Source organism: Plectropomus leopardus, chromosome 14, assembly GCF_026936395.1.
Source record: "Plectropomus leopardus strain MGB_pleo_1.0 chromosome 14, ASM2693639v1, whole genome shotgun sequence".
In the NCBI taxonomy this organism is placed as follows: domain Eukaryota; kingdom Metazoa; phylum Chordata; class Actinopteri; order Perciformes; family Serranidae; genus Plectropomus; species Plectropomus leopardus.
In genome coordinates, this window is record NC_142189.1 from 10,456,792 (window position 1) to 10,470,267 (window position 13,476).

The 13,476-nt window shown below is 42.5% G+C and overlaps 1 protein-coding gene across 19 annotated transcripts in view; it reads right to left on the reverse strand.

The window, feature by feature from the left end:
• tnika (TRAF2 and NCK interacting kinase a) overlaps positions 1 to 13,476 on the reverse strand; it is an 81,723-nt gene that overhangs the window by 12,899 nt on the left and 55,348 nt on the right. For 4 of the 19 annotated variants that reach the window (XM_088087507.1, XM_088087510.1, XM_088087505.1 and 1 more), the window contains 9 exons: positions 7,562 to 7,726; positions 7,054 to 7,314; positions 6,316 to 6,422; positions 4,912 to 5,027; positions 2,905 to 3,002; positions 2,729 to 2,752; positions 1,832 to 1,900; positions 448 to 554; positions 144 to 246 (listed from right to left, as the gene is read on the reverse strand). In XM_088087507.1, the coding sequence (XP_087943633.1) occupies positions 144 to 246; positions 448 to 554; positions 1,832 to 1,900; positions 2,729 to 2,752; positions 2,905 to 3,002; positions 4,912 to 5,027; positions 6,316 to 6,422; positions 7,054 to 7,314; positions 7,562 to 7,726 (1,050 nt within the window). Of the gene's footprint in view, positions 1 to 143; positions 247 to 447; positions 555 to 1,831; positions 1,901 to 2,728; positions 2,753 to 2,904; positions 3,003 to 4,911; positions 5,028 to 6,315; positions 6,423 to 7,011; positions 7,315 to 7,561; positions 7,727 to 11,831; positions 12,378 to 13,476 lie in introns of all 19 variants that reach the window. The other 15 variants (XM_088087500.1, XM_088087503.1, XM_088087501.1 and 12 more) reach the window with 9 other exon arrangements.

Sequence of the window (13,476 nt, forward strand, 5' to 3'; positions counted from 1 at the left end):
AGAGGATAAAGTGGCGATAAAGAAGCAAGATGAGCTGAATTTAAAGAATTATAAGCAAAAAAAATGATTTTCTCTGTTTGTTTTTATTCCCTTTTCTCTAAATCCTTGTGGCTTGTGTGTGTGAGTGTGTTTACATTCATCACCTCTCTCATCACCAGAGTGCCGTCCTTGGAGCTATTATAGGCATCTCCCAGAGAGTCCTCTGTCAGCCCTCCATACGACTCATCGCTGCTCTGCACTGCTGGCCTGCAACACACACACAAAACACACACAGAGACCCGATTATTTACAAAGCAATTCTGCAAAAACTATCCTGACAAGCTGCTGGCATGGCGCATATTCCAAAGACATGCATATCTCAACACAAATGAAAACTGACAAGTCCAGCTTGAAAAAAAAAGAAAACAGAGCGAGAGGGGTAAAATAAAAACAGAGGGGACAACTTACATGATGCGGGGGATGTCGCTAACAGCAACAGTTCCATCATGTCCCACCGTCTCCCCGTCCTCATCGCTGCTCTCCGAATCTTCACTAGAGGACGAGTAGTCTGTCACCTTTATTAGCATGCAAGAAGCAGAGACAAAATCAAGAGAATGAGTCAGAAACACCACTGTGAGAAGACCAGGTACTCCAATTTTCAAAATCTTGTGAGTGAAGTGTTTATTATCATTGTTAAGTAAAACTTCCCTGCAAAATGACCATAAGTGTATCAATTATGGTGAACAAGGAATAAAAAAAACAGCTCTCATTCTTGATTATTTGAAGTAACAGGGGACCACACTGAGTATGTGAGAATATGAGTTATGTGGGCGAGCATGTGTTTGAATTCTGCTCATGCATTCATTTAAGCTGGATTCAAATGCACCAATTTGCCCTGGCATGCTACTCGTCCATGAGTGAGACTGTAAATGCAGAAGTGTTTTTATGGTAAAGTTTTAGCCAAAATGCATGTGTCTGAGAAGCACTAAGCATACAACTGGATCAGTGAGTCTTGGAATACACTGCATAGAGTTTGTAAAAAGATGTTTTGATATAGTTTCGCTGTTTTTAAACTCAGTCCCAGTTTACCTCAGTTCATCAAAAATGTTAGCCATTTTTGGATTATTAGTTTACAGTGAGAAATGCGAGAAAAACAATTTTTTTGTTGTGAAATAACATAACACACAGTGAGTATTTGATACATAAATGATCATTTTGTGGGAAAAGTATTCCTTTGAAGGTAGTGTGATTCATTCTTAAACACTGCTGTGGTTCACTGAGTTTTTTCATATGGTTGATTGTTTTTGCTTTTTTAACCTGATATGAGGATATATGATGATCAAGTATTACATCAAGTATTATATTATCCTTCTAATGAGGACCACAGGAATAAAAACAGCAAACTTCTTGTTTTTAAATCTTGCATGTGTCCCTTTTTCATTATTCGGTGTCCCCTCTCTTCATTCAGATGTTTTTGCAGGTCCTTTAACACAGCACAGGCAGAACTCGTCATTAGTTGTTTTTTTCCTCTGCAGCAGTTTGATGCATTTGAGTCACAGGGTGGATAAGTGATTAGTCAGTCAGGTCAAAGCTGAACAGATTGATGAGAAGATGAGTGAATGTAATAGCAATTAATGTTTAAGTTTCACTCTCACTGCACCTGGCATTCTGCTGCTCTGTCCAGAGTGCACTGTGCGCTCTGAGAGTGTGGTGCGCATTAATAAGTAAACCACATATTCTAGTGCCCCTAATGAATGGTCCAGCTCCAAATGTGATACCAATCTGTGACGGCAGATGTTTTAACTGTAGTGAACCACCACAAATAAATGAATGTGTGCAAAACCCTGCGTACCTTGACTGGAGGTCTGCTTCCCTCCTCTACCCTCAGTTCTCTGAGTTCCTTAGCCAAAGCACTTAGGTCCTAAAGAGAGAAACAGAAGAGGAGAAAGAGACAATCAGTTCATCAGCTCTGTATCATCGGTCTAAGAACCCCGGGAGACCAAAATTACATACAAAGACGAGGGGAGCAGAGAGGGACAAAGAGTAGGGCATCAGCATCATGAGAACAGGACAACTGATTTGTTGTCACACAAACTTTCGGGTCTGCAGGTGACCAGGAACAAGACTGCTGATCTGAGATCACTTATTTCTGCTGAGCCACACTAAAATTTTATTTTGTGACATAATAAGCGACCATAGATCAGCACTTTTATTCGCTCACAATAGTATATCAACTACGTGAAGACGGGTCGTAAGAAGAGAGACAAAGAGATTCAGGCTTGATGAGGAGCATCAATCTGCCCCCTCTACCAATCACCCCCATGCCAACTGGCCCGTGGTTCCTCCCCTCCCTTCCCTCCCCATTCAACCCAGCCAATGGATCAGACCAAGTCATGCAGACGGGTGGGGGAGGACTGCCATATGCGGTGGGCTTACCAGCTCCTCCTGACCAGTAACCGTGACAACAGAGAAACAGGAAAAGAGATTCTGTTCAGGTGCTTGGCAGTTTAGGTCACACACACTCGCGCTCACACATGCATACCTCGCTCAAGCACGCGTCCACAGACACTCTCTCAGGTATGTGTGTAGAAGCACACATGCACTGCCATTGCTGTTATACTCTGATATTTTAAAAGAAATCATCGTCTTGTGAAACTAACTCCACCATGCCGGGGGAAAAAGAGGGGCTCTGAAGACCGAGGCAAAGGAAAACCGGGAAAAAATAAAGGGAGACTCGAGTGTCACTAACCTCATCTATGGCTTTCTTATAGCTCTGAAGAATGAGGACAAAGAGAGGGAGGCAGAGAGAGAGAAAGAAGCAGATGAATAGCAGGAAAAAAGGAGAAGAGGCCTGAAGATTCCTAGAGAGGAGATAGATGCTGTGACAGGAAGTGAATGTTTTTGTATCTGTGTTGTGCGACTCACTGCAGGTCTGCTGGGTCTGGCTGAGTCACGGCCCTCCTCCTGTTTGGGCTTTGCCTCCTGATTGGCTCCTGGAGGAGATCCTTCCTGCTTGGCTTGACCTATCAGAGCAAGGAAGTAACAAATACAGTTTCAGTGCTGTTTTAAACTAACATAAGAGACACTATTACATTTACTACTGATATGATTTACTAAACTCAGCTTAATATCAGCCTAACTAGACTAACATGTTCTAGTGAGCTCCATGCATGTTTTGATACAGTATAAGAGCGCTAAGGTTACTCAACGGCATTAGCCTGTTGTGACGATGTGCTATAATATCACTGTGCAGGGATCTGCAACCTCATGACCAACATTAAAACTGCACAATAATCGAAATATTATAAATATTACAAAATGGCCAAGTGTAATATTCACATCTCAGGAGGTGCAATTTTTTTGATAAGGGTAAAATGTGTCCCAACATAATGTCATGAATAAAGCATTGCAGTTCTACAGAGATTCCCCACACTACATATGATATTTGAAACTTAAGGGACCGTGTCTTCTGGGTACAGACCCCAGCAAAAATGACATAATCATCCTTTTTTCATTAAAAATTTAATGCAAAAATTACCAAAATCGTGTCGCATATTGCTATCGTGATATCTGTCAAAATAATCCCAATATGGGTTTTTTGCCTGTTGTGCAGCCCTTAACTACAAGTCCTTGAAGACTCACTTGGTTGTTTTTTAACAGTGGCTAATCAGTCCTCGGACGGATAAAGCTTTACATCCTTTTTGTATAACTAGAAACAACTACTAAAGCGCCTTAACCAAACCTGTCAGACTCCATGTAAAAAAAAACCCAGCAACTTTAGTGTGCATAAAGGCAGCATATTTTCACATCTAACAGAGTGAGTTCAGGGTTTATTTCTTCCAAACTGGAGTTGGTGATTGTTGGAACAGTGAAAAGACAAACAGAAAGATGTTTTTTGTGAGTTTTACTTTGTTTCTGTTGACTTTAAATGAAGTGTGTCTTCAGATAATAAAATCACTGTTTCTGTAAATGGAGTCTGGTGGATGTAATGATTTAGACTTGGGGGCTGTTTCTGGTGAAACAAAAAGGATCTTACTCTTTAACAAAAATGTCTAACTCTGTAGGAACCCTTTCTATAAGCTGTTAGATACTTCAAATAACAATCTGAGGCTGTCAGTGGCAAAAACTACTTTCAGTGGACATAAATTGACAGTACGGACATAGGTTGAGTGTTTACATTTCAGCCTGGCTGCTGCTCTTGAACAATACTGAACCAATTTTAAGAAATGTTGTTATTAATAACTTTGACACGAAACATTGGAAAGCAGGGCACAGGTTAAAAAAAAATTCCTTTAACTCTGGATTTTTATGTTTATTTGACGCACAAAAAGCCACGCAGCAACTCTTCAGTATGGTAGAAAATGATTTTTTCCCCCTCAGTGTATAAGAATGTCATGGATAAGAGCACATTGCTAATCATCAAATAGCTTTTAAACAATTTTGCATTTTTCTAACCCTACCTTATTACTATCTGTCTCATTTTTATATTTCTGCCATATGAACCTAACTGCAAAATAACATCCAACAAACATGAGGGAAAACTGATCCTCCTGCACTTCACCCACTCTCTGCCATGTGTTTGTCAAGGGGAGACCCATGCATATCTTAGATATCCCTCTGGCCTGTTGTTTGACACCTCCCCGTACGCCTTTCTCTATCTCCCTCTCTCATTTCCTCTCCTCTATCTCTCCAGAGGCTGAGAGTAACGGGGCACATCAGACAGGTTGATCAGAGCAGAACTGCGACTGACATTGTCCCCACTGATAGCCTCTGAAACTCGCTGAAGCCCTGTGAGCATATGTGGTTGTTAGTGCGGCGCGTTTGCACATTTACAAGAGCAGGTGCATGCAACAGTTTTTAATTGTTTGCTTGCAAGAGTCTGTGCATGTGTATATAAGTGTGTTTCTGTAGCTTCTGTGGGAGTGTTTGTACCTCTCCTCTCAGCTGAGCCTCCCTGAGATGAAGGGGAGGAGGAGGATGACGAGTTGGAGGAAGTTCTCTGCAGCATGGCGTCCAGAGAGAGCTCTGAGCGCCGTAGGTCTGGGTTACTGAAACAGGAGGAAAACATTTCACTCATTTTGAAGATCTTTAAAATTATACAGCGTATTTAAATAAAATATCTAAAATGTATTGCAGAATTGCCATGTTTTTATTAGATAACCCTCAGCAACTCCTGCAGTACAAAAAACACCCAAGTATAATGGAATTTCTGCCATCAATAGTTTTTGCTCACCAATGTAGAATCTTTATCTACTTCAGCAGCTGCCGTGTTCTTTGTAAAAGTATTTACTGTACAGAGGCACTTTGTGTAATGACACTAAACAGTGTTTTAAAATCAACCAGTAAAGTTGCATTTACAACCAAGTCTGTCCAGACTCATACAATATATGCAGTGAAAACTTTGAAGGAGTTTATTAAAAAGGTATTAAGTGCATTTGTTCAATACACACTTGCACACATTTTTCAACTGGAAGCACAGAAGATCTATACAGTCATTAAAGTTTCAGTGTGGACTTCCAAGATTAGTTTCACCAATTCAGTTTCTGACCAAATTCGTTCCCTTCTGTTCCTGAGTTATGATGTTGAGTAATGGCCAGAAACTGTTTTGTCAGAAAGTGTCAGCACCTCATCATTATATCCTATTCGACATTAGTGTGAATGAATTCTTGAGTCATAGCCAAGAAACAAAGTTTTTCTGTGAGGTCACAGTGACCTTTGACCACCAAATTCTAATCAGTTCACTCTTGAATCTAAGTGGGCATTTGTGCCAAATTAAAAAAATAAAATAAAAATTCCCCTTTGGCATAAATAATAATGCAAGAGTTCTACAGGATTATCTAGACCAGCAATTCTCAACTTGTTTTCCTCCGGGGCCAGATTGCAACATGACAGGAGGCCAGGGGCTAGTAAAAAAAACAAACAATGATACTTAGCAGATAAAATGAAAAAACAAGGCAAATGCAGTTGCAGCAGACCCACACAGGTCAGGTGTATACAGAGGCATTTCTAGGATTTGAGGACATTCAGGGTTTAGCCCAGACCACGGATCCTCCTCTAGTACTTTTGTTTTTTTAATAATAGAGCTCTACTTTGATGCTTTTTTATGCACTCTGGCACCTTATTACATTCAACGTGCAAAAAAAATTGCCTTCTGTGACTGAAATTTATTTTCATTGTGAATTACGAAGTATTCATTAGGCCAGTGGGCAACCTTTCTTGGGCTAGAATTAGCCCATGGGTTGTAAGTTAAGAATTACTGATCTAGGCTATAAAGGTAACCTATCATGTTTCATTTAAACTCCAGGAGAGCACACATTGTACTAATATGAGCTTTACCTCGCCCGGATGAGTTGAGAGCCTGTGCGAGGGCCGAGACCCACTCCTCCGTTAGGGGAGTTCTTCCTGACCAAGGCTGGAGAGATCGAAGTGGTCCTCTGGGGGACCTGGACACACAAACAAAGAGACAGAGGGTCATCATGACTTGTACAGTGTAGCACTTAATCCCCTAGCACGGCAAGGGTTATTTTTTGATTATGATGTTATACACAACATCAAATAATGCCAACAAAGTCTCATTAAAATGAACCCAGTGTTATGTGAGTGGCGCACGTCACATCATGTTTGTTTTCTCTTGTATCAGAGTCAACAGTTTAATTCCAGCAGCTCTTTTTAAGTTTTGCAAAAGCTGATTAAACCAAACAAAACAGTGCCATGTGTTGTGGTTTCAACATCAGTACAGCTACCTCACTCGACTAGAGAGGGCAACATTGTGGCAAAGTAATCAGCACTGAAATGTGATCTGCATGGCAACATTTGTTAAATCTAATAAGAACAAATTAAAATCGTACAATAAATTTAAAATGTTTTTCCTACAAGAAAACACATCATGTAAAGGTGTCTAAAGTCAAATCATCTTTTTTTCTTACACAAGCATTACAGATATATAAGAATACAGATAAGTAAAAGTATCAGTAGCATTTGAAAAAAAGAAATTAAAAGATGAATAAATGGAATTTAAGACTTTTTAAGGACCTGCAGAAACTCTGGATTGCCAGTCTTCCTTGATTCTCTGACCTTTGGTGGGATGTCTTCCTCTCTCAGCCAGGCAGTCCGGTCCCGATCCCTGTCTCTGTCACGATCCCTCTCCTCTCTGCCTGTGACACGCAGCGGGGCTCCAGGGGTGTCAGAAGTAGGGTCAGAGTTCTGGCGGGGCATCTCGGGCCTTGGGGAGCCCACGCTGATGCCCTCACTCAGAACTGAGCCTGTCTGATCCTGCAGAGACTGAGAGCCAGACATGGAACCAGAGTGGGTCTTTACTGGAACCAAATGGGCCATCTGTGACGGGACAGAGAAAGATACAGGGAGAGGTGAGGAGAATGAAATGAAGAACAGTAGGGAAATGATGACGAGATGAAGGAAAAAATAGAAAGAGAGAGTACAAAGGGAGATGGAGAAATGAAAGTGAAAGATTGACTTATATGGAGTCATGTACTTGGGTGCCAAGAAGTCTGTCATCATTAGTTATAAGGAATCACACCAAACATTTCCATGCCTGCTTTTCCGTACACGCACTCACACACACCTGTGGTTCGATGGAACGGTGGATGGGTGGGGTGCGGGCAGGCTGCATGCCCCCGCTGCTGAAGGACTCGGAGCGGGGAGGGAGGGAAGGGTCGGAGATGCGGTTGGACACTTTGTGCTGCAGCGCTGGGGAGCTCTGTCTGTTCAGCTTAGATCGCTCTTCCACCTGGGACAGGTCACATACCACTGTCACTCACAGCCAAGCACACAGCACAACCAATCACCACGCTTGACCTGCAGTGGGTATCATGCACCCCTACAAGCCACCAGACAATCTTAACATCACACCGTGGGACAGCTGTGTTATGTAACATCACGTGCTGTTTTTTTTCCATGAATCATACTACAAACAGTTGCCCTGAGAGATTCAAAGGAATCTTGTTGCTCTTGTCATAACATGTTTCTGTCTGCGTAATGTCACAGTTGACTTAAAGTCAGACTTCCACAGAAATGCTCAAGGAAACCTGGCAGTATGCAGGTGCTTAACGTCTCCTTTCACTTTTTCTTTCTTTGTTCCCACCGTCTAACTCTTTTGTTTGTGTACAACATACAGTTGGAATGTAAGAACGTCTGATGGCTGTGGTGAAAGGTCAAGAATTATCTCTAATCTTCTTGAACGGACCCCACATTCAACTCAAACACATCACAGATTCGAGGACATGCAAAGGTAACATGTGCCCACACATATGAAACCATGTTTGATTTGTACGCCCACAAGAGTTTGAGTGATTCTGTCCCACTGACTTGTAGGCATATGCGTCAGCACCACCAAATATCTATGAGAGAGGAAGGCAGAGAGCGCTCCCTTTGCCAGTGTAATCAGATTATCAGATTATCTGCTGTGCAGTGAGAGAAGGTTCCGAGGAATGCTCCCAGCTGCCCAAATCACACTTTTCCACTCTAAACAATCTACTCAACGGTTTGGTGGAGGGTTGAGTCATGGCTCAGCAGGGCATAGTGTCAATTGCCCCCCAGGTAAACATGCGTGTGCAATGAGAACTATCCCCTTTGGAGGCTTTCTATAATTCCACATGAGCTCATAATCTAGTCGGATTATTCAAGATTATGACCTGGGTCGGAACAACTATGCAATACTGTGTCATTCCTCAAATCTTTGTTAGTTGCCTGCAAGGGAGATGACTACAGTGAGACAACTAAGGCAGAAAACTTTAAAAAATGTTGTTAGTTGAGCTACTGATGAAGGAAAGAGTTGTAGACAAACAGTAGCTACTAAGAACCAATGAAAAAGAAATATTTAGTGATTCAGGAGAAGGACTGCATGATCCAAGTTTAATCTGTGGAGGCAGTACGTGATCAAGGTTAGCTTAAACATCAACCGACCTTCAAGAGACAGAGAGATTACTATCAGAGGATCTCTTTATAGAAGAAAAACCTTTTGGGTAGTGCTGCTTAAAGGGACAGTTCGTCGCCAACCAAAAAACACATTTTGCTCCTCTTACCTGTAGTGCTATCTATCAGTCGGTTGTTGTGCTGTGAGTGTTGCAGAAATCAAGACCCGCTTACTCAAGATAAACTACAAACCTTGTTGTGAGCAGTTTCATTTAGGAACAATTTTCTGCCAAACTACACCCACCAACCATATCACAATGCAGAAGGAAGCTCACAACTACTGCTTGCTAACCTAGCACAACTGAGCCAACTAACTAGCTAAAGAGGACGCCATTAAAGTTTACATATTGCGCTGTCACGAGCACAAGACTCTTGTCCATGGGTGGGCACACACTTCCTTTTTTTGGCAGTTTGAGCACAACAAGCCGAGTGCCATCTAGTTCCATTATATTGGAGAGAAGGCAGACATCTTTGCAGCTGATACCTCCAACACTCATAAACTCACACCAAAACAATCTAAACTAATAAATAGCATTACAGGTCAGAACAAAAATATGTATTTTTTATTTATGGGGTGAACAGTCCCTTTAAATCAGCCAGCCTACCCCCCAAAAGCTCTTTCTTCCATGTCAGAGATGCTTAGAGGTTAGAACAGAGCATCAGAGGTAGTTAATTGTGGTCAGTGCCGCTTCTACACTAGGAAAGGACAGAGAAAAAGATTAGGGAGGACAGAGGGCGTCCTCTGAGGGTCCAGGTTTGATAGAAGGATCCCATCACCACCACTTGGCCAGCACCCATTACCAAGCCAGGATTTGATTGACTGGTTAACTGACCTAAAGAGAAGTTGCGGTGGGTGGATTTCCCAGATGACATCAACACCAATGTGGCTAGGAGCAGGTTTGTAATGGTGCTTTGTGGGACACTGGGTGATAAGGGTGACAAGGTGGCGGGGGTCGGGGCTTGGCTGTGGTTAACTAAGCTCCATATGGATCAGGGTGATAATTAAACTTTCCCTAAATATCAGCACCTCTCCTCTGGATCTCAGTCCCAGTAGGGAACATTATAAGAAAAATCATAAACAAAAAATATTAATAATAGACTTAAAAAGAATAGAATTAAAAAAACACCCTTTGTAAAGATAAATGAAGACATATTTAAAGAGCTTAATGTACATTAATATTTGTTAATATGAATGTGTGTTCCTGACTTTTATCTTTGTGAGGACTTTTTTTGACTACAGTTTAATGTTTAAACTCCCCCTCCAGACATTTTTAATAAAATAAAATATATTTACTAATTCTTTTGTTCGACGTAGTTATCACAATGATTCTTGTGGTAGTTTTTTTTTTTTAGTTAGCGTCTGAATTTTTTTAACGTTGTTTGTTAGCTTGTTGGCTAAGTGGCAGTGGCTGACACAGTGTAAGTGACTGTGAAACATATAATAATATCTACTGTGATTTTACTTTGTGTTTACATTGGTCTGGTTTACACCCAAAAACTCAGATTTTAGGGAAGTGCACAGACATCGTCCCCTACAATAGAGGAATGTCAAACACCTCTAGTGACAAACTTTGCACAGTTTTATAATCAAGTTCAGACATTTTAGGGTATTAAAACAGAAGAAGAACATATCTTTGAGTGGAGGGGGCCTTCTTTTCCCATTTAGATTTTACAATGAATTTTTCCAGGGCAAGCAACCACACATAAAGTAAATTTTTAGTTCATCAGATATCAAGCAAATTTGATACAAATTAATTTGATATCAATCAGTAACATATGCGATGCAAGTTACTTGATATGGGTTGGAGTTTAGCATGTAGTTGATATGGTTAAACTCATCATTTGGGACTCAGGAATGTATTATTTTATTCACAAATAGAGAAGTTAAAAAAATGTGTGTGTGTGTGTGTGTGTGTGTGTGTGTGTGTGTGTGTGTGTGTGTGTGTGTATTTTACTATACATGTGCTTTCGACAATGGTCTAGCACTCAACAGATCTGACATTAATCTGGGTCTGGGATCCAAAGGGAGAGCCATAGCAGCGAGGAGTAGAGGCATTTGAGATGTGGAGGGGAATGGGGGCCTGGTTGTTGAACACAAGAGTGTCTGGAGAGAATACAGGGGAAAAGGTATCGGCAGACCACGAGCCTGAGGATGTGGGGGAGAACTGTGGAGAGGTGTGGGGAGAAAGGCTGGACTGAGAAGCTGAACTGGTCAAAGAGATGGATCGCAAGCCTTCATAGGAGCAACTACTCATTTTTCTGCACTCAGCCAGGTTCTGTTTGAGTATGTCTGCCGGAGCAGATGCACTAAGGTCACACATAGAGGAGTTACCTCTTATATTCTGCACCATACTCCTTCTTCTGTGACTATCAGAAGCAGGTGTGAAGAATTGCTTGGGATCAGGGACCTGAAGAAAACTGGAACTGTTGGAGGTAGGTGAGTAGGAGCTCCTTTGTCTAGGTAAGGCGGAGTAGGGAGTATGGTCAGGGAAGGATTGAGAGAGAGGGTCAGTTGGGCCAAATGTTGGGACCTTCCTGTCCGAGGGCACCATAAGGCTCTCATGGCTGACAGCTGGCCTCATCTCTTTCCACCCTTCCTGATACTCTGGTTCTATATCTACATCTATTCTAAAGCAAGGTGAGTACGACCTGCTGCGACGACGATCAATGCATCTGTATGTTTCATGTGAGGGGGATCTCCCGTGTCTAGGTAAGGCGGAGTAGGGAGTATGGTCAGGGGAGGATTGAGAGAAAGGGTCAGTTGGGCCAAATGTTGGGACCTCCCAGTCAGAGGGCACCATTAGGGTCTCTTGGCTGCCAGCTGGCCTCATGTCTTTCCACCCTCCCTGATACTCCAGTTCTACGTCTACGTCTACTCTACTGCAAGGTGAGAGCAACCTGCCGCAAAAATCATCACTAACCAGTTTGACTGCAAGGTTAGATCCAGACTGGGGTCTCTGGACCTGTCCTGGGGACTGAGGGTGAGGTTGGAGGACCTGGATGGCTGCCTGACTCGGGGCAGAGAGAGGCCTGTCTCTGGGTTTCTCTTTCTGATTGTTAGGACCCATAGGATATTGGTTGGGCACTGGAATTGCCTGGCTGACTGGCCCTTGATTGGAATTCTCTTTATGACTCTTACTAGGTCCTTTACTGGGCCCTTGGCCCTGTTCCTGGATGGGCCCCGGGCTGCGGCCCCTCTGACTGAGTTTCTGAGCCCTGAACTCTCTGACTTGCTGACTTATCTCCTGCTTCAGCCCCGGATCAAGGGGTTCTCCGGGGTCTAGTGAGATACGGATATGTGGGAGGTGGGTGGGGAGGAGCTGGGCACCATGGGACGGGGTTCGCCTAGGTGCCTGAGCTCTGTGTTGGCCTTGATGGCCTGGGGATGAAGCCGGTTGGTTGAATGATTGGTGATGTCGTAGTTGAGGGCGGGGTGGGTTACCCTGAACATGCTGCTGCTTCAGGACCTAGGAGTCAGAGTCAGAGGAGGGTAAGCAACAAAACAAACAAAGGAAGGAGACATCACACTGTGATTATCGAAGCAGCCGTGTTAAATGTCAAATATCTTCCGATACAAAAAATGAGGTCTCCAACAGGACCGCTGCTTCTAGTACGACCTGCTGAATAAGATATCAACAACACAAGAAGGCCACTGGGTGTTTAACATACAATAGGGGTTGAATTCCAAACCACGATCACCACAAATACATGTATATATTTAGAGCACTACAGAGCTGGTACTTTTCCTTAGCCTGGAAAGACCATCCTGATCAGGGAGCTCAGCATTGTGTTTGTCTCCCTGTCTCAGTTCAGACTTTCTGCCAAGTCAAACAATTTCAATTCACCACAGTGTAGTCGGGGCAATCATGGATTGAGTTATAGTTGATGATGTAGCGTACAGGCCGCTGCTCTCAAAACAGTACTGGCGGCTCGTGCAGCAACAAGCACTAACTCTAACATAAACAGACTAAACACAGCAACAAGTGAAGTTAATTCAGAAATAGAGTTAATAACAACAATTAAAAAACAACAAGAGGATGCACTTGCAGAGTTTTGACTTGCAAAAGATTTACTACTGGTTCTGTTGATGATAAAGAAGATGTTCCTCATACGAGGAGCTACAACGCTTAGGAACACAGCCATGCAAATCAGTGTTCACAAATGCTTTAGACACACATGAAGACGCTGCCAGTTGGTATTCAGCGGTCCAGAGGCAGCTGGTTGCTGAATGAGAAATGCCAAAATATGCAGACACCACAAGTGTATCGTAAAAACATCATGGGGATTGTTGTCAACGAGGTACATGTCAAATACAAACGAGAAATGGAATTACATTGTATTTTTTAGATCGTTACTCTCTAACTGAAAACATATTTGTGTAATAGACGAGCAGACGCTAGTGTTAACATCAGGATTAGCTGAAAACGTAGTTACTACCTCCCACTGAAAGTTTTTGGGGCAGCAGAAAGTTCAGACTGATACAGAGAGAGAACCATAATGCTGAGCTCATGTTATCAGAATGGTTTTACCAGGGTAACTCCTCACATCTTCATAACTGCATGCATG